Genomic DNA, 22,058 nt, shown 5'->3' with positions numbered 1-22,058 from the left:
TTTCCTATGAAGCTCGATCTTCGACCGTAACGGTTGATTCGATCATTTCTTAGCGTTCTACGCTGGCTTATTTGCATATTAACTTGGGGGACGCAAGTTAATATGTAAATGACCAGATTTTACACGTTTTGCGTTTTTCGTCGTTTATTAATGGTGGAAATGTGACAAAATGACAGGAATATGTTGGAAATAAGTAACAAATAAGTTACAAATGTGAATCTTAGTGTAGATCTTTCAAATTCTTACTATGTGTAGTTTTTGCCCACCAGATTCTACAATATGCCCCTTTAATTTCAGTTATAAGTATATCTGAAGATTGAAGCTCATGCATATGTTCCATGGGTTCAGTGTCACACACACCTTTACAAAAGGACTGTGCGTTTGCTTAGAACATATGTCGGAATATGGAACCCCCTGTTACATGTAGCTCTGCTACCAATGCTTACAAGAAAATATTTTTTTCCTCAAAATTCAGCTAATAATTACATGTATCTTGAAGGACTGCATGGTCAAAAAACTGAAGTGTACATACAGAGCACTATTGTCGGTTCTGCTTTAGCTCTAATGGAGGTGGTTCCTACCTGCCAATGCTCCTCCAGGTCCACTACTGTTTGTCGGAGTTCCTTGAGTGCCAGCTGCCCCTCCGCCTCTCTAAGCTTCACCTGAACAAGCTCCTCCTGCAGCGCTTCTACACACACATTGGACGTCTGGTTCTCTTTGTGCTACAGGACATTGGAACATGTGTCATTAACTACAGGATCTGCACCTATACACACACAGACACACACTCACCACAGATACACACACATATGCACCACAGACACACACACACACCACAGACACACACACACACACACCACAGACACACACACAGACACACATACCAGACACACACACACACCAGACACACACACACATACACGCTCACACAGACACACATACCACACACACACACACACACACACACACACACACGACACACACACCAGACACACACATACCAGACACAAACACACATACACACACACACACACCACATACACTCACACACACATATACACACATGCACACACACACACACACACACACAGACACAAACACACACCTATATATACACACATACACACACACACACACACACACACACACACACATAAGCACACACACCACATACGCACCACATTCACCCCACACATGTGCACAGACTTAACGTTACATGTAGATTATGAGGTCAAGGGATAGTGGAGGTACATGTAAGGTCATGAAGACTTCTGACATGGCAAACCGCCATACAACAATCTTTCTGTTGATTTGAACATTGACTTGTTACTGAATGTCTGTGTGAATAACGGTATCATACAAACCTACCTGTAACTCCTGGCATTTGTCCTTCAGATCAGCAAGCTCTGCCTTTGCCTCTGCCTCCTGTAGTTTGGCCTGTGCCAACTGTTGCTGCAGCTCGGAGACTGCCTTATCTGAGAGACCCAGCAATGGGGTATGGCTGGAACAAGCTACAGGCTGATGGGAACAAGTTGAACTCATTAAAGATATTTTAGCATTCTGGTCACATGTGAACCAGTGCAGCTATATGCTAACAACATTTACAGGTTTTCATTATGTGCTTACTTCTTCTACAATATACTGTTTTTCTGATTACTGCCCTGGTGCAAGTACCATTCAACCTGCAGCAGTCATTTTGTTCTCTTTTAAATTCAGCATATCTATGCTTCTGTACCATTTTGAACCATTATGTACTATGATGTAAGCAAGGCAGGTTTGGACATATATGACATGTAACATCTACGAACATAATACCACCAGGGTAGATAATTCCGCCACCCTGATGAAATGAAACAGATTTCCAACCCAACTTCCCCCAGTATAATGCACTCCTGTAACGTTATATCTAAACCCTGCATAGACTACACTACATTAGAGATCTCTCAAACCCACAGTTTTTCAAAGTGCCATATTCATGTAACCTAGCGGATTTATGTTAATGGGGGTTACATAGTTACTGTAGTATTGTGAGCTCATTTTATCCTGAACCAGAGCAGGCTAGGTACATGTACATGTAGGTAGACATAGATAATACAGTTCCAATTCTACCTGCACCAAACTTCATATGAAGGTGGTACATTGAGGCCTGATGTACATTGTTATACTTTGTGCTGACCAAAACATTTATTAGGACTTTTTACAATCTTCTGGTTATTTCTTTTTATTCATTCTATTATTTATTGCAAATAGAAATAATAATGGATAACAAATTTGAAAGTGCCATTTTAAGCCAATTTCTTTCAATTTATGAGCGACTAGAACTGAAGTACATGACTGTACAATTCTTCCCACATGAGGAGAAAAAAAGAGAAGAGGTTGTCCTTTATCAACATGCCTTACTAGCACAAGTTGCTTGTGGTGAAATATGATCATTTTGTGTAGCTAATGTCAAAGCAAAATGGTTCCCCCTCCCTACAGTTTACATGTACATGTAACTCCTTGGGGTAATCTAAACTGGATAATTGTAAAAATACAATCATGGACAAATAGATTTTGAAGTTAAGCTGATTTGACTGTACAATCTTATTATCTAGTGGCAAAACATTTGAAGGGAGAGAATGATTTTTTTACTGTGCGATGTTCAATAACAGAAGGGTGTATAGTATTACTTGGCATAAATATCGAAACTATCATGATTGTTGAATATCATAGGAAAATGTTTGGTGTCATGGATGTCATAAGCACTTTCTAACAGTGCATGTATAATGAAGTATGTGTTGCTGATTTCTGGTGTAACATACCCAAAGGTCTGCCCATGTTTGATTAATATCTAGTTGTACCCTGATACCTTCTGTCCATCACTTGTCAGAGTCTTGATGACATCACGTGCATCCTCCAGCGCTGCCATGGTCTCGAAGCTGTGCTGTCGGACAGCGGCCAGTTCCCTCATCATGATGAAGCTTTCCTCCTGCTCCTGCGCTCGGACAACTTGTCCCTGAATAAGGCACATCTCCAACATTAATAAATTCTTTCACATCTTATCCCCAAGACATATTCACTGACATTGCAGATTTGTGTTATTCAATCTTCCCCTGCAATACGCCTAGCTTATAAATCAGTCAAGTAAGGCTGCTGTTTAGGATTTCATAGTCCTTCTTCATATTCATCAAACTTATTATCATCATCATAAACGTCACATGTCAGTGTATAACACTGATTCATCAGACTTAGCTGCTGAGGATGGTGGTTGAGATATATGTACCTAGCTAAACAGAGGCACAGCTAAACAACCCCCCCCCCCCATCAAAGCCACACACCTGTATCAGCTTATCTGCCAAAGCAGCACTCTCCTATAGGGAAGAACAATAGAAGTGTCCATGATCGTGAAGTGTGGTTGAGTTAAACACTCAGACAGTTTCCACATATAAAAACAGTGATGCCTAAATAGGATTGTTGGGCTGGTATTGACAGGGATAGAGAAACATACATTACAGTGCACAAAACTAGTAATTTTGCTGGACTGGAAAAAGATTTTTGGGCTTTCCCTTCCAAGGTAAATGATAGCGAAATGACTATAATCAACATCTTGCTGACAGATGAAGGTCACCCTCTCTGATCATGAGAATCATTTCCAGAACTCAACAAGCCAGTCCAATATTCTTGTTTCACTGTGTTTAGAATGACAGTAAAACTTCCACAGCACAAGTGGATAAGGTACGCTGGAACATTGATAGAAGAAAATGAAATACTGAGTCTCTCTTTTGCTGGTATTGCTAGATTGATGGCCGAAAACATTATATACGGTATGAAAGGTTCACAAACAGAGCATTATGAACACTATGTACACTTCATCTGACACAGCTAGAGATATTCAAAAACAGGTTGAATTTCTTGTATTTCCCAATCATTCGAAATCATGGCAAGACTTTGAGAACACAGGAAAAACTTTATCATAATGCTGATTGTAAAAGTTCTGAAATTCTTTTTCTTTTTATCTGTATTTTTCTCTTTATCTGTAATGACGAAGCTGATGATTTGAACGTACACCTGTAGTTTTGAATAGGAAAAACTTACTTTTTCCAGGATCTCTATTCTTTGGCGAAGAAGTTGGTTCTCATTTCTTAGTCTCTGTAACAAGAAAGAAAACAACACTGCTGGCAGCAAACATAACAAATGTATCGGCGGTAACTACACACTACATGTACATTATCTGTAGATTGGTACATCCAACATTATCTGTCCATTGGTACAAAAAGACTTAGTACTTTTTTCTACTTTTAACAACACATACATGTATACAGAGGGAGTGTAGAGATTCTTTGGGGGTAGCCAGTTCCAATTGATGGTCATTAACATGGCATCTGGAGAACTGAAATAGGAACTAAACACCATGTTATTTCTCTCAGATAAACACCAATGCTTGTCATAGTGATGTACACACTTTTCAGTTTTAGATCTATTTACTTCTTCTTAGCGTGCTGATTAAAGGTAGCCTGTGATTGTCAATTTGAAACTAATGTTACTTACCCTAATTTCAATTTGTTCTTCTAATTCCTTGCTCTTAAGTGACATGTACTCTTTCTCCAGCCTGTGGAATATAATTGTGACAAAATTAGAACTTGCACATTTCAGAGAAAGAGTAACAAATGTAACTTACATGAGGAAAGCGACAATAAATTCATAACGTTACCGGGTAACTTGAAACTCACTTCTTCATCTTTTTCTGGTTGTACTTAATATTATAAGCCAGGTTGAAGATACCCTCTGGGTCCTTTTGCATCATTAGAGGAATCTCCTTCTGAAAATACTGCAGAGTGTACAGAAAACAGCTCGATCAGCATCTACATGTAACACTACGTACATTACCTCATATCATTCACAGTCATGGCACATGTTGAGGAGTATCATGGAAACACAGATTTCACATCCAACGAAAACCCATAACAATCATGATGCGTTTTCTTCATAAAGACCAACGAAATAGGTTTGTATTCAGATACAACACAATAAACTCCTGAGGCAGTAACAAAAAGTTACCTGTTTGACATACATGACTTGTAAATGCTATGTAATTGGACATCACATATTTCATTGTTTCAAAATCACAAGGAAGCCAGCATATCTTAAAAGTAGCTGATGTCAGATCTTCCTTCGTTATCTCAAATATTCATTTTAAATTCGGTGCTAGTTTTAGAAAAGTTTGATATAACCCAGTGACCCCCACAACGACACTATGTATTCACACATCAATACATTGTTGCAAAATTACCAGTTCAGACAATGATTACATAATAATTAGAGAATCGACCAATGAGGAAGTGGCTGCATGTCCGTCAAATAACTGCATTTCTATGTTTTCAGTTTGCATTTCTACGTTTTGACGGAGGAGGGCGGGACTATCAATCGGTCAACATGGCTCTTAACTGCTGCATCTTTTCTGTGCATTACACTAGTTATAATATTCATTATTGGATATCATATTTTAAAACTTTGTGTGATTTGGGAGGAAAAATAAATCTGTAAATAATTTTGATTTGTTTGCCTGATTGGCCTTGTCCTCATTCTATCATTCATGTCCGCAGCGTGAGAAAGGTGTATTGCTGTCCTGACTGTCTGTCTAAATTTCCGTGCCTCAGAAATCACCCACCTTTTTACAGCATCTATCGTTTTTGCAATGAAACTGACAGACGTTGGAAACAAATTGCCCCATTTTTGGTAATGTTAAAATATATTCACCATTGACAAAGGGTTAAAAAATTCTTGTTTTTATTTCAAAATCAGGTGAAAATTAATGCGCACGTTGATGTCATCCATGAAATTTACTTGCTGTGGCCTGAAATGACTACCTTCCATGTCTAAGTACCACTGTTTGTACCTTGAGCATACATAATGTACCTTCCATGCCTTAGTACCACTGACTATTCTTACCTTGAGCATACCTTCCATGTCTAAGTACCACTGACTATCCTTACCTTGAGCATACCTTCCATGTCTAAGTACCACTGACTATCCTTACCTTGAGCATACCTTCCATGTCTAAGTACCACTGACTATCCTTACCTTGAGCATACCTTCCATGTCTAAGTACCACTGACTATCCTTACCTTGAGCATACCTTCCATGTCTAAGTACCACTGACTATCCTTACCTTGAGCATACCTTCCATGTCTAAGTACCACTGACTATCCTTACCTTGAGCATACCTTCCATGTCTAAGTACCACTGACTATCCTTACCTTGAGCATACCTTCCATGTCCAGCTGCATGAGGTCAGACTTACTAGCCTGCAGCAGTGCGATCCCCAACCTAAACACAATCTCCATACCCTGTTAAATACAACCCAATATGTGAAGATATTAAGGACTTTGCATACAAAGACAAAACAATTGGACAAAGATATGTGTACCATCAGCAGGTCGATAAGCACATGTGAAAAAAGTACAGTTATTGTTATCAGGTTGGTAATTCTCATATTCAGTAATAACATACCTTAAAACTGCCAAAGGAAAAACAGTGTTATTAATTCCTTCTCTAGGATGTCCTGAACACATGGATATCTGACACATCACGGAATTACTGATGTTGCATTTTTAGTAGGTCTTTAAATTCACCGTTTTTGTAACAGCTGGTGGTCTAAGGGTACCTGCTGATGTAACATGTGATGTAATGAAGAGGTTAAACACTCACCTGCAACCTGAAGTTTGCAACAACAAAAGTACAGACTGTAGGTAGAAATATCAGATATTTGGAGTTTAAAAAAAAAGAAAATCATAACCCCTTTGACAGAGGTAAGAAGTGAAGGTATGTGAGAAGTACGAATGATCTGTTGAGAGCGAGAACTCACCTCAGACATGAAGAGGTCCATGACTCGACAGGCCACCTGCAGAGGGAAAACTGTGGCGAAGAGTGTGAGAAACCAGGACGAGGCGTACATGGAGGTGTGGAAGCACTGGGTCTGGAAGTGGATGTGCAGATCAGGTAACAGCTCCTGTAACATGCACAGAACAGGAAACAATGCAGCTGTTGTCAGAGGTACGTGAATGGTCGTGGAACTCTTTTCCTTTATAGTACTTAGTATCTGGCTACTGTAGGTAACAAATCTATTAGCTGATACCTGCAATTTGCAAATTTGATAAATAAATATATATTACAGCAAATGAAAAGGATTACAGTGTACAAAGCAAAATGTGAAGTTAACTGTTCTTCAAGAGCCCTCTACCAAAAGCATGTAAGTTGTAAGGCTGCCTGACCTGCACCATACACTCCAACTGGAACATACACAGGCCCAGCTCAGCCATGCTGGGTTTGAACAGCTCTCGTAGGCGGTAGTCTTGCATCAGGTGCACCAGCACACAGAACGTCTCCTCCTCAGGCATCTACAAATATCACAGCACCTTGTCTATACACATGGCCATTGGCTGGGAGAATTTCAAACATTACAGCAAGTAAAGACATACATGTATAACGGGAACCGTACTAATCCCGAATACCTAATCCCGACCTAGTTTGGAAAACAAATGTTACCACGTTGATAAAGGTTAGACATCTAGGTAGTAACATACGCCAAAAAATAGTTACTCAAGCAACTGGATAAAATTTTGAAACAGTCAGACATTTCAGACAGCATCCGCTATCTTTTGTCAGTCACAATCACAACATAATGCGATATCAACATACCAATCAGGAGAACGTACCTGCATGAGTAGAAGTCCCACGATGAAGCCACTGCCTTGGCAGTACCCAACCTCCCTGTCATGCAGAGAGTAGGCCTGAAGAGATACCAAACATGATGGTTTTATACATGTAGTCTGCTTACATTTACTTGCAGCATGAAAACATCACAGTGTAGTTTTTGTTTCTACAAAGATGCAGTAATGCCTGAGCTAACAGATCTCTGACTTATAGTATTAACTTACATGTACATTTTGTATACATCAACAATCTTTTTCTCACTTTTGTATATTTTACATTACGTTATTTATTTTTTCATAGATATTTCTAGCAACACAGGGCGCTTTGGAACATAGGATAAATATGCCAATTGAAAGACTTTTAAGTTATTGTATGTAGCTATTATATAGTTACATGTTCACCATGAAATTGTTGTATACTGAGTACTTAGAAGTTTGTTTATGATAAATGGCTTTTCTACCAGTCTTGGTGGAGTTCATTGCTGAAAATCTACCCCCCCCCCACCTGCCATATGATCAGCTGTTGCCTTCCCTCTAGCCCACCCACAGCTTGACCCAGTTTCTCTTGAAGGAAATTCCATAAGAGGCCAAACCCCCATGAATAGCATTGATGCCCAAAAAGGGTACAATGCTGAGGTAGCCCACCCCACTAGCCCACCTAGTAGACCACCCCATCGATTCCGCAAACCCTGAAATTGTGCAGGCTGGATGGAGAGGCACCATAAGTCCTTAAAAGCAACATACCTTCATGACGTTAAACAGAGTCTCTTGCCCAAGACCATCCTTTTCTCTAAAGAATTCGTGTTCAGGATATGTGCGGGCAATATCTCTCCTTATAACCTTTTCACAGGGTGATGTGGCCTTCAGGTACTCTGCATATTTCTCCTTGAGCGGTGACCGGTGGGCGTTACACAGCAGTTGCCAGGCAATGCCCCTGAAGTGGTGGGGAATACCTCTCCTCACTAGATTCTGCAGAATTTCAAAATTAGGAGTTCCACAACCTCATACCTTTGCCAAACAATTACTGCCCAATAATGCTCTACAAAAAGTACCACAATTTCCCTGCCAATGTCAAACACTGACTGCTTTGGTAGGGAATCTTGGGCAATTTGCAACCCAGACATGCAGATGAAGTCAGCCCTGGAGATCATCTCACAAATGTGGGACTGTGATAAATGATTTATCATCTTACAGGGTAATAAACAAGCTTTCTTTTGATACAATGTGCATCAATGGAGATATGATCTACCAAATTTACACTTCGGTCCATAATCTTTTTATCATTCAATATAATACATCAACAATCTTTATCATACATACATATACAATATAATACATCATTTGATAATATATTCAGCTCCGCAGACCATGACATGAACATGACATGAACATGGCTGACTCCTGCATGCAACAAAGAAGAGAAGAATGAGACCAACCTTCAGGAACTTGGGTTTCCGCTTGGTGAACTCCTCCCAGTCGTTAACAATGTCCCCCCAGACGACCCAGGTGTCCTCCTCGGTGGGTGTTCTGTCTCCTCCTGACTCCGTCATGTCCTCTGATGCACCATAGTTGTTCAAGTTACTGTTGACAGAGTCGCTGGACACCAGGCTGGTCCTGGAGCCGCGCGGAGACGAGTCGGACAACGACTTCAGGGATTTACTGTCAGCCTCCAGGATTCTGCAAGTAATTACACAATGTTACTGTACCACTCTTCCTAGCGGTGAAAAAATCACCTGCTTTTTGTAAGAATTACTCCAACATTACCTTTGTAAAGAGGCTTATAATACTCTTCACAGCCATGGGGGCTTATTTGTATAATTGCCTCCATGTAACGTTATTTTGTTTTCGGTATGTCTGGATGTTCTTGTGTGTCTGTAGCTATTTGAAGACACTGTCAGTAGAGTGGATGATGGTGTCACTGCAAGAGTCAGACTTGTGGGAGTGACAGTAAGTAGAGATCAGAGTTGACAGAACTAGTCATTTATCAGACATGACAGACTTTCCAGGTCATGGGGTCAATGGAAGAGGTTATTTATTCAAGGTGAGGTGTAATTTTTGGTCGGTTTGTGATTTCGCAGTTACATATTTTCTGTATGCTAGTTCACGTACATGTACATGTACATTGTAGAGTGACAAGAAGTGAGCGATGGTCACATGTATATGTCACAGTAGAGATGGCGATTCAGGACAATCGGCGATTGTCCTAGGACAGATCGCGATCGCCGTTTGTCCTAGGACAGATTGCGATTGCGATCTGTCCTAGGACAATCGCCGATTCTACTAGTAGAAATTGCGATCGCAATCTGTCCTAGGATAAACGGCAATCCAAACTTGATGATGCTAAGATATTAAAGGAACAGCAATATTTTTTTATAAACCATGATTTTATTTAGTATTTACAAACTCTGATCAAAACTCAATTGATGCTAAGATAACGGAAAAAGCAATATACAGCAAAAATGTTTGATCACCCTCTAATATTTGTTGTTCTGCCAAACTTGTGAAATCATTCAGTATATGTTTGTGAAATGATATAGGTGTGAAACTGTAGTATCTTGAAACTGAGATTGATATTTTGACACCTGTTTTATTACTTTACAATTGTTATTGTTCTCCTAAGGTTGTGAATTCAATAGGTGTGAAACTGTCAGTATTATCTTGACACCTCAAAATTTGCATACCGAAAAATTGTTGGATCACCTTCTTCCAACTGATATCTTTCACACATTATCAAAATTTTGTCACTCAACTTTATCAGAAATTACTTTATCAGAAAACATACTCACATGAAATTTATCCATCATGAAATATGAACTAATTCACCTAAAATAGTTAATAATTGTGAAATGTAGGTAGCATGTTAAACATGATTGAAATGTAATGCAATGATTCATTCTATTTCCCAAAGCATTTCCATCTAATCAGAATTTGTCCAAGTAGAATCGCCGTTTGTCCTAGGACAGATTGCGATCGCAATCTCTACTAGTAGAATCGGTGATTGTCCTAGGACAGATCGCGATCACAGTCTGTATTCCGCATCACCCTCGGTCCCAGCCCTCCCGCGGGTCGGATCGCCCTCCGGCCTACGGCCGTCGGGCGATCTGATCCGCGGTCGGGCTGGTACCTCGGGTGATACGGAATACCCCGTCTTGTATTCTATATGTAATTCGACACCGCGTACTTCATCATGTTTTTTAAACTTATACGATAGCTAATATCTTTTAAAAGTAGCTGACGTTAAACCTTTCTTTGATATTCAGACTATCCATGGTGATTCGAGGTTTGAAACCAGTTTTAGAAAGGTTTGATACAACCTAGCGACCCCCGCACGGGAGGTTAATTTGTGCACGGCAAAACATAATGGCCATGCGTTTATCACGTGAACGCCACGTGCCACGCATGTCGGGGAAATTCACAGATAAATATTGTTTTCTTCCATCGCGTCAAGCAAGTGGCGGAACGGACAGTGATTTTACTATCATTTTTCTGTAGACTACTTTGGACAGTTTTTTCTAAGTTCTTCAAGCATAGCGCTAGAAGGGAAAAGACTGAAGTGAACGATAATGGGTTACCCAAGCACAATTTTTCATCATATACCTCAGTATAAATGCATGCTCGCACGGTGTTAAATAGGCGGAGAAAAACTTACAGACCATGCATTTTTCTTATAGAAAAGCTGATATTTCTGCCCATGGGTTTGAAATTTGGCTCTGTTCGCGCGGTTTTAAGATAAATAAGTTTTGAATACTAGTAAATCGGACATTAACTGGTCATGTTACGTTACATGCACATAGAGCATATACATTAAGTGTAAGACCTTTAACTTCCTTTCATCTGCTTTACACTTAAGTCTTACATTGTCCTCAAGATTGTCTAAGTACACAACATCCATCACAGATACAAATTTGACCAGAGCTATTGCTTGTTAACATTCCACGTTCTTCTATACTGACAGCCTACCTTTCAGTCCTTTCTGAACCTGACAGCCTGGCAGGAGAGGAGGCTCTCCTCACACGTTTGGGAGGGGCAAGAAAGCGATCAAAAAAGCCTGTTGGCTGTTCTGGAGGTTCCTCGATTTCTGCAGGAATTTCACTGACCAACTGTACAACATCCACACTCCTGGCGGGCCTGTCCATTCTCTCGTCTTGGGTGTAAGACACTTGCGTTATGTCTGTGACAAGTCTGATTTCTACAGTGGAACAACAGGCAGTTGTCTGTTTCCCCTACATGGGCCTCACCCTACCTGCCACATCAGCACACAACTTCAATACAAAGTTCCAGTGTCAGCACACCTGCAGTAATTACATGACGTCTGTTCCAGGCTGACGCCCTCCCTTCTTATCTATCTCCTTACACTTCTGACCATGGTTCAAAGCAGTGTCAAGGGTCAAAGGTCAATAATTAACTGTTATATTTGCCTCAGGACATTTCAGGACAACTGTTAGAAATAAACAGAATTCTCCAGGTTACATATTTCACTAAAGACAATTCAGATTAAAGTAGTTTGCAGTGTTCAAAGCTTCAATTGTATTCAGATATGCTTACTTATGGGATATATTGCCATGGTAAAAATGTAGCATGACTGTTTTTTTGGGTTGGATGGAAAAGAGGGGAAGATAATTAGATTTACAAGTAATTGCTGGCTTCTTTCATTAGGCCTGACCTCTGAAACCTGCCCTTCATGGTGTGCAAGAAACAAAATGGAGCATTGATGTGTGCACTGCTGCAGTTTAATGACTGTGGGAGAACACCACCTACAGGTATTAGTCTTACAGCAAACTGGAAAAACAACTTCAGAGGACACATAAAGGTGTTCTCAGTCTCTAGCCTAGCCAGTGTCACCAAGCCCCTAGGCCATTCCAGTGCTGCTACATTCTAGATCGTGTTATTTACTATCGATATATCAGGTCGAAACCTAATCAAAAAGACAGATATTTCAGAAATTTGATATATTCCAGAAGCAGCCTTTGCGTGGTGACCATTAAATAAAAACAAAACAGTTTAACTGCAGAACATTAAGACAGTGACTATAATTTGTTACTTGTACTTTTATTTGCTGCTTTAAAAAACTGGGTATTGAGGGAGATAGATACATATTCAGTAATACCACCAGAATTGCAAACTTGAGAGACTACTGACTCCAGTGTAACAAACACTCGGTCTAAAATGTTCTGAAAACCCTGCATTAATTTTGAAGACGAAGAGGTCAAAAACTTTCCATACCTCACTGGAACAGTCTGATTGCATCATGGGAGGATTTTACCACAGTATTGTTCGCTGGAAATTCATATAAATGTCACATTCGCTGGAGCTCCACACAATTATTCACAAGACAACCAACAGATTGTTTTGCTGACTCGAACTGGACTCAAAGTGTGATCAATCATCAGAGAACACTGTGTCCTGCTGCTGCTAACTCTGCTGCTCTGTCATAGAAAGGAATGCTACGGCCGTATTCATTCACAGGGTTCTATATCAGATCTTCCCGTCCAGCTATCAACTAATGGTGTTCACCTTTGCCATGAAAATGTGTAGGACAATTTCACTGTCCCATGAAAGCTCATCTGTGTTGGTGGAGTACATATTGGAAAAGTTTTAAGCTTAAAAATAATCCACCACAAGACTTGACTCACTAAGAATTTTCCTTTGGACCTCCAACCTTCTTCAAATATTCAAACCAACTCGGACACTAAGACAGTTGTTAGTTTCACCTTACAGAGACGGCGGCACAAAATTTTGTATGGGGGGGCGAGATAATTTGAGATCAAATGTCACTATGACAAGCGTCGCGTCAATACTAGGGGGCGTCCGTATGCTCCCCGGGAAATTTTGAAATCTAGACCCTCTGAAATGCTATTTCCTGCATAAATAGAGCTACCACCTACATCTACATGTACTTGGTTTTTTGGCAGAAGAAGAAGAAGAAAAAAGAAGCACACACCAGCAAAAACAGTATATTTCCACCATACCCAATACAGGGTATAGGGAGGGAAACATAAAAAAATGCTGCGATAGAATTTTCTCATTAATTATGCAAATTTAGTTCTGTGTTGCATGATTTGCATTTCATCATGTACTTGTCTGAGCTATCCACATACCAAATTGTAAAATCATGAAAATCTGTCATACCTTTCTTCAGTTATCGTCATTGGAAGATTGACAAAAATGCTCCTGCAGTTCTAGACCAAGATGCTTAGGGGCCCAAACTTATGTCCCTTCTTTCTGAGCCTAAGAGATACCTACCATCCTGTCCATAACACAAGATATCAAAATTCTGCTGCAGTACCATAACAAGCTGTTAGGGGGCCCAAAATCTAATCATTTCAGTACAGTACAGCAAGGAGTTTGGTGTTGGAGTGGGGGTCCATCGGGGTTCAATCTTCAGTCCCCAGCTGTTCACCCTCGTCTTGGAAGCCCTGTCCCATAAATTTTCCGCACTGGGGTCCTACATCTGTCCGAGGTGTTGAGGGGAAGCCAGGCCACTGGACTGCTGCCCAACAACACAAGTCACAGTGGATGAGGTGGTACTGGACATGGAAGCCAGCTTCTGTTACCTTGGGGACATGCTCTGTGCTGGGGGTGGATGTGAGCTGGCTGTTACTATCAGATGCTGCATCGCCTGGGAAAAATTCAAGAACCTCCTGTCCTGTCCATCCTAACTTCCAGACACTTACCCTTCAAAACTCTAGTAAGGTATCTAAGTCCCTACTACCAGGAGCCATGCTCCATGGAAGTGAATCTTGGGCCCCTAATGCCTCAGATCTACAGTGATTGTACCACAACGACCGACTGTACTCCACGTATAGTACCACACCTGTTCTGTAATAACCATCATCATGTCATGTACAGTACCACACCTGTTCTGTAATAACCATCATCATGTCATGTACAGTACCACACCTGTTCTGTAATAACCATCATCAGGTCATGTACAGTACCACACCTGTTCTGTAATAACCATCATCAGGTCATGTACAGTACCACACCTGTTCTGTAATAACCATCATCAGGTCATGTACAGTACCACACCTGTTCTGTAATAACCATCATCATGTCAGGTACAGTACCACACCTGTTCTGTAATAACCATCATCATGTCATGTACAGTACCACACCTGTTCTGTAATAACCATCATCAGGTCATGTACAGTACCACACCTGTTCTGTAATAACCATCATCATGTCAGGTACAGTACCACACCTGTTCTGTAATAACCATCATCATGTCATGTACAGTACCACACCTGTTCTGTAATAACCATCATCAGGTCATGTACAGTACCACACCTGTTCTGTAATAACCATCATCAGGTCATGTACAGTACCACACCTGTTCTGTAATAACCATCATCAGGTCATGTACAGTACCACACCTGTTCTGTAATAACCATCATCATGTCATGTACAGTACCACACCTGTTCTGTAATAACCATCATCAGGTCATGTACAGTACCACACCTGTTCTGTAATAACCATCATCAGGTCATGTACAGTACCACACCTGTTCTGTAATAACCATCATCAGGTCATGTACAGTACCACACCTGTTCTGTAATAACCATCATCAGGTCATGTACAGTACCACACCTGTTCTGTAATAACCATCATCAGGTCAAGTGCAGTACCACACCTGTTCTGTAATAACCATCATCAGGTCATGTACAGTACCACACCTGTTCTGTAATAACCATCATCAGGTCAAGTGCAGCACCACACCTGTTCTGTAATAACCATCATCAGGTCATGTACAGTACCACACCTGTTCTGTAATAACCATCATCAGGTCAAGTGCAGTACCACACCTGTTCTGTAATAACCATCATCATGTCATGTACAGTACCACACCTGTTCTGTAATAACCATCATCATGTCAGGTACAGTACCACACCTGTTCTGTAATAACCATCATCATGTCATGTACAGTACCACACCTGTTCTGTAATAACCATCATCAGGTCATGTACAGTACCACACCTGTTCTGTAATAACCATCATCAGGTCATGTACAGTACCACACCTGTTCTGTAATAACCATCATCAGGTCATGTACAGTACCACACCTGTTCTGTAATAACCATCATCATGTCATGTACAGTACCACACCTGTTCTGTAATAACCATCATCAGGTCATGTACAGTACCACACCTGTTCTGTAATAACCATCATCAGGTCATGTACAGTACCACACCTGTTCTGTAATAACCATCATCATGTCATGTACAGTACCACACCTGTTCTGTAATAACCATCATCAGGTCATGTACAGTACCACACCTGTTCTGTAATAACCATCATCAGGTCAAGTGCAGTACCACACCTGTTCTGTAATAACCATCATCAGGTCATGTACAGTACCACACCTGTTCTGTAATAACCATCATCATGTCATGTACAGTACCACACCTGTTCTGTAATAACCATCATCATGTCATGTACAGTACCACACCTGTTCTGTAATAACCATCATCAGGTCATGTACAGTACCACACCTGTTCTGTAATAACCATCATCAGGTCAAGTGCAGTACCACACCTGTTCTGTAATAACCATCATCATGTCATGTACAGTACCTGTAATAACCATCATCAGGTCATGTACAGTACCACACCTGTTCTGTAATAACCATCATCAGGTCATGTACAGTACCACACCTGTTCTGTAATAACCATCATCAGGTCATGTACAGTACCACACCTGTTCTGTAATAACCATCATCATGTCATGTACAGTACCACACCTGTTCTGTAATAACCATCATCAGGTCATGTACAGTACCACACCTGTTCTGTAATAACCATCATCAGGTCATGTACAGTACCACACCTGTTCTGTAATAACCATCATCATGTCATGTACAGTACCACACCTGTTCTGTAATAACCATCATCAGGTCATGTACAGTACCACACCTGTTCTGTAATAACCATCATCAGGTCAAGTGCAGTACCACACCTGTTCTGTAATAACCATCATCAGGTCATGTACAGTACCACACCTGTTCTGTAATAACCATCATCAGGTCAAGTGCAGTACCACACCTGTTCTGTAATAACCATCATCATGTCATGTACAGTACCTGTAATAACCATCATCAGGTCATGTACAGTACCACACCTGTTCTGTAATAACCATCATCATGTCATGTACAGTACCACACCTGTTCTGTAATAACCATCATCAGGTCATGTACAGTACCACACCTGTTCTGTAATAACCATCATCAGGTCAAGTGCAGTACCACACCTGTTCTGTAATAACCATCATCAGGTCATGTACAGTACCACACCTGTTCTGTAATAACCATCATCATGTCATGTACAGTACCACACCTGTTCTGTAATAACCATCATCATGTCATGTACAGTACCACACCTGTTCTGTAATAACCATCATCATGTCATGTACAGTACCACACCTGTTCTGTAATAACCATCATCAGGTCAAGTGCAGTACCACACCTGTTCTGTAAGTACCATTATCATGTTATGTACAGTACCACACCTGTTCTGTTCCTCTAACTTGGCCAGAAGCTCTAGCTCCTCCTCTCCGAGGCGGCCGTCAGGGGAAGACAGGGGCGTCTCCATGTCGGTCTCTTACAGGGGCGCCCAGCTGTGGGATAAATTACATGTTTAACAGGAGGCAGCTGGAATACATTTTATGCAGTTTGTGGGTAAATTGTTTATGTCCATGAAGGCTATCTACTTACAAAATCCAAGTGTCCAACCTGATGAGACCTCATAACACCCTTCATCAACATCTAATTTTATTTAGGCCACACCAACTTAATCTTATGGATGACATCCGCGCGCGCATTGATTTTCGCCTGTTGTCAAAAAAAAAAAAAAATCACCTCCTCCAAGGCTACACGGAACTCCGGAACTTGCTGACTTAGATTGCCGCAAAAGGCTAGCATTGTGCCGGCTTATCGGAAAACTGGGGCGTATTTGTGGATTGGTATGCCATCGATGTTGGCTAGGGGGATTTTGCGTTTGCACAGTTGTACGAGAGGATCGCGGCGGCCAGCGAGTATCGCCCAGACAATTTCAAACACGACCTATCCAGAGTGGCTCTGACACGTTTCTTTTGCAATAATGAGAGACATGGGAGAGGAGTTGAGGGATTGGCAGAGGTTTCACAGTGAGATTTGTGAGCGAAAACCATGGAATGGAACCTCTTAATATGGAGTTCAATGTCATGTATGTTGAAACTGCCTTTATGGGTGTATATGAGTATTCTCATCACAGTCATATATCATCCACAGTCCTTGGAGCCAAATACCTTCGGATAGTATGCTTCTTTGGTCGTTCTTGTTTATATATTAAAAATCAATCACTTGCGCTGAGTCTGCTATGATGAACAAGACAACCTACATGTACCTCCTACAAATAAACTGTGTTCTGTGGTTCAATTTGCAATACCAACTTTGTACTAGTAGTCCTGTGGTTTAGCAGCATTTTTTTTTTGCTGGATTTTCTTTTTTTTCGCCCGCGTGCATTAGTTTTGGGGTCTCCAGAGGATGTCATCCATAAAATGAAGTTGGTGTGGCCTTATCTTCACCTGCTATCATTTCTAACAAACAGACTGATGGCCATCATACATTAAACTAAAGACTTCAACATCCTCAGGCATCCAAAATACCACTTCCACATGCAGGTTATATGTGGGTGCATGGGGGCAGTGAACATCTCCACTTCTGTAGCCCTTGGGCCACACAGCACCACTACAGCAGGGGACTGGTAGAATGGAATGACCTGGATCTTCATACTTTAGGTCTGCACCATTCCCTGCATGTCCAAGCTGCGGCCGAGACTGCCACACAAGGATAGGACCCTGTCCAAGACACCAGAGAGCTGCCATCATCTCCCGGATGGAAAGATGCTTACCTGCTATTCCCATCACGCATCACTTAGGGGTCTGCATAGGGGGCACTTTTCAGCTACTGGATTATAAATGGTTCATTTCTTTGTTTAACTGTGGTGCAATTTTACAAAATTTTATTGATTTTGAATTCATAAAAACATGGTCTTTCAGAATATAAACTATTTGGACGGCAGATCAAAAAGACAGTTAATCATATGCACATGTGATCTCTGAACCCTCAGAGTTCACATGCACAACTTATTACCCTATTTGATGTGGCGTCCAAATATTCCCTTTTTCCAGAATCAAATACACAATTAATATATATATTTGTCATATGGTAGAGTCCATTACGAGTCACCGCGAGGGTTTTATAATAATATTTGTAATCATTTTGAAAAATTTCTAATAAAAGAATATCTGACTGACAATAGTTCTAAATTTTTCTAAAAGATCAAATACAAAAATATGAATTTATTTGAATTTAATTAGATAATTCAGAATTATTTTGAAAGTAACTGCACAAAAACCTCTTTATTTGTAATAATTTCTAAACATCTATGTGATTATTTAACTTTTAGAAATAATAACACAAAATGGTAGAAAATGGTTAACAATGGTAGAATGGTGATTGCCCCCATAAAAGTAGGTGCTAATCTGGCCCTTCTGTCTGCCTTTGTACATCTTTAGACTTCACTGCAGGACACCACTCGGTCCTTTGTGGAAAGCATTCTTCCCTAAACTTCGTAAGGATGTGTGAATTACTTTCTTCCCAGCCCTCTGACCCATTTATAGAGATGTTACAAATAATGGTAGAAAATGGTAAGAAATTGTAAATAATTGTAAATAATGGTAGAATGCTGTTACCATTATTTAGAAACCATTGTAAATGTCATATTATACATCATGAATATTTCTAAAGTTGTAGAAAACTTAAGAAATATTTATAAAGTTGAAATCACATTCAAAATATTTCAAAAGTATCAAATCTCTTACACAAATAATAACAGTAACTTGACAATAGTTCTAAATTATGACAATAACAACCCTCGCGGTGACTTGGAATGGACTCTATCAAATACACAATTATATATTTGTCATGCATTTCTCAGAAGCAGTGTAACTGGCATTGACCTTTGGGATTGTTGTGACTTGGAGCAAACCAAGCCTCTCGCCTATACCTGTATTTCAGATGAATATTTAAAGATCCGCGTATTCACCGGAATACACCAGAATACACATAAAGAAGGGTGGAATCTACCCAAATATTGTATGCTATGATGAGTAAACATATCGCAGTAATGTACATACGTATCTGGGAACAAGAAATCAGCACAAAATACTGAGCGATCATGGCAACCGGTTATCATAATTGATTACAATTTTGTTTACTACTAGCAAAATATCAGCCCTGACACGAAACATGTGATAAATCAACCACCAAAAAAGCATGTTCAGGGGTGTGTCTCCTGAATATCTGCTTTACAAGTTCCTTTTATTGGGTTATATTTACTGTCCCTAAATGAATTCAGACCTCGACGTTGATATCAAGGAAGGCAGACCCAGGTCAAGTGACCCAGGGTCAAATATATACATTATCTTTTTCAACAAAACAGCAGCCTGCTATGTCAACTTATCAAAGCATTCCGTATTTCAGTAGATTTCACCTGTCTTCTTCAATCTTGTGTATTTCTCAGACCTTGCTAAACAAACATGGCGACGCGCCGGGATCACCTGTCGCCACGATCGCCAAGTACTTTCTAGTGACTTCTTGTTCCAAGGGCCATATATATATTGTTTCATAGCAAGCTATTGCAGTCTTTGTTTACTCATGAAAGCACTCAGTCTTTTGATAGATTTCATTGATACCCTAAGAGTCCAGTCCTTGATGGAACAGGTGTAACTTTTCTGGTCTAGGGTATTGGATTTGGCCTTTAGTAGTGAGTCCTTTATAGCTAGATATGCTACTATAAAGATAGGGACGTCAAGCCGGCTCCATTACTGTTGTTCGGATCATTGTTTATTCTGTGACATATGCTGTACTATACTAACCAAGTCTATGCAAAGGTCTACAGGAGTATACACAATAGTCTAGAGCGTTACTATTACGGCAGGTTGGGTTACAGATGGAAATGTGGTTATACTACAATCATCTACGAACTATTACAGAGAGCTAATCTACGTGTGACCACTAACCTCAGTCTCGGGAGACAGCTTCTGAGATTCAAGCCCGACACCCAACCAATATGCTAATGCTGCTCTTATGTTACACAGGAAGATAGGGTGGAGTGGACTGTGGAGGAATCTTTCATGTGGGAGCTTGACCTAAGTAAATTAAGTAAGGTAGATTTCACCCTTCTTTATGTGTATTCTGGTATATTCCAGTGTTACTTCCGCTAAATAGGCGGATCGATATTCAAATGCCAATTCCGGGGGTGGGGGTTGGGGGGGTGGTGTTGTCAATGTTCTGGCTTTTGCCTCTATGTTTCGAATTATGACTGTGTTCAGGATAGCTGGTCAAAGGAGAAAATCAGCGTCTTGATTGTTTTGTTAATACTGCAAATATTGAAATCTGTTGTTCCTGGTGGTTTCATGGTTGCAGTTTTAATGTTGATCTAAGTTCACTGCAAGTGCAAGGTCACCACACTGCAAACAATTGTTTGGCCTTCTGCCACAACACCCCCTCCCCCAGCCTTCTCCTGGCCCAGGCACATTCATGTGGTCAATTCCAACTATTCAAGGCCAATGAAACAATAAGCCCATTCGCGGTTCCCACTACGCATGTGCAGTGTCAAAGGTAAAGGCTCCTGAGACGTAAACAAAACCCGTCTGGGCGTTGTTATGCAAATCTAGACAATGTCGAGACGAGAAGTGTTTACAAGCCAGGGGCCTTCACCTTTGACACTGCATATGCGTAATCGAAACCGCGAATGGGCTTATTTCTCCTTTACTACACTGAGAAAATATTATCCAAAACAGCCATGCAATTTATTTGCACAAATGCTCCAGCTGATTTTCAATTTTGAAACGGGATCCGGAGATACTCGAAACAACGAGACAAGATGTAGTTAAAAGATGAGTTATGTCAAATAGTTGAAAGGAAATCTGTAGTCCATCTCAGCAAGGATCTCAGCGTACGATAATTTCCCGACTTTGCATATGATTTCTATTCATCCTGAATCCATCAAGCCCCCCCCCCCCCTAAAATAGCCTTGGTGGACATAAGGCAGCGTGCAACACGATTCTTACTTAAGTACAAAACAGACCATCGCCATGCTTGTGTACAAACTCACCGTGATGTATGATGGTGACGGTATCCTCAGCAGCAACATGAAATAGTGTAAAGTTCCTGTGCACAAACGTTTGATGGTCAATATCTCAGCAAGAACCGCTACTTCCGGGTCAGGACATGACGCAATGGGCCATTCACAAAAACTGGAGGGATGAAGAGGAGATTGGGGAGTTAAAAGGGGCACAGCGAAATTAAGTAAATCATGATTATTTG

At 40.6% G+C, this 22,058-nt stretch overlaps 1 protein-coding gene across 2 annotated transcripts in view; it reads right to left on the bottom strand.

The window, feature by feature from the left end:
• LOC136441548 (EVI5-like protein) overlaps window positions 1-21,982 on the bottom strand; it is a 29,468-nt gene extending 7,486 nt beyond the window's left edge. Inside the window, exons 1-15 of one of the 2 annotated variants that reach the window (XM_066437894.1) lie at window positions 21,847-21,982; window positions 17,195-17,302; window positions 9,128-9,368; window positions 8,436-8,660; window positions 7,695-7,769; window positions 7,251-7,376; window positions 6,845-6,988; window positions 6,237-6,326; window positions 4,710-4,807; window positions 4,528-4,588; window positions 4,075-4,128; window positions 3,318-3,350; window positions 2,849-2,995; window positions 1,369-1,518; window positions 582-722 (exon numbers count right to left, since the gene is read on the bottom strand). In XM_066437894.1, coding sequence (XP_066293991.1) covers window positions 582-722; window positions 1,369-1,518; window positions 2,849-2,995; window positions 3,318-3,350; window positions 4,075-4,128; window positions 4,528-4,588; window positions 4,710-4,807; window positions 6,237-6,326; window positions 6,845-6,988; window positions 7,251-7,376; window positions 7,695-7,769; window positions 8,436-8,660; window positions 9,128-9,368; window positions 17,195-17,277 — 1,668 coding nt within the window. In that variant the 5' untranslated portion in view covers window positions 17,278-17,302; window positions 21,847-21,982. Of the gene's footprint in view, window positions 1-581; window positions 723-1,368; window positions 1,519-2,848; window positions 2,996-3,317; window positions 3,351-4,074; window positions 4,129-4,527; window positions 4,589-4,709; window positions 4,808-6,236; window positions 6,327-6,844; window positions 6,989-7,250; window positions 7,377-7,694; window positions 7,770-8,435; window positions 8,661-9,127; window positions 9,369-11,651; window positions 11,999-17,194; window positions 17,303-21,846 lie in introns of those variants that run through there. The other variant, XM_066437893.1, reaches the window with a different exon arrangement.
• Between the last annotated feature and the right edge of the window lie 76 nt (window positions 21,983-22,058).

Source organism: Branchiostoma lanceolatum, chromosome 9 (assembly GCF_035083965.1).
Source record: "Branchiostoma lanceolatum isolate klBraLanc5 chromosome 9, klBraLanc5.hap2, whole genome shotgun sequence".
NCBI lineage: Eukaryota > Metazoa > Chordata > Leptocardii > Amphioxiformes > Branchiostomatidae > Branchiostoma > Branchiostoma lanceolatum.
This window is presented reverse-complemented; position numbering and strand designations above follow the sequence as displayed.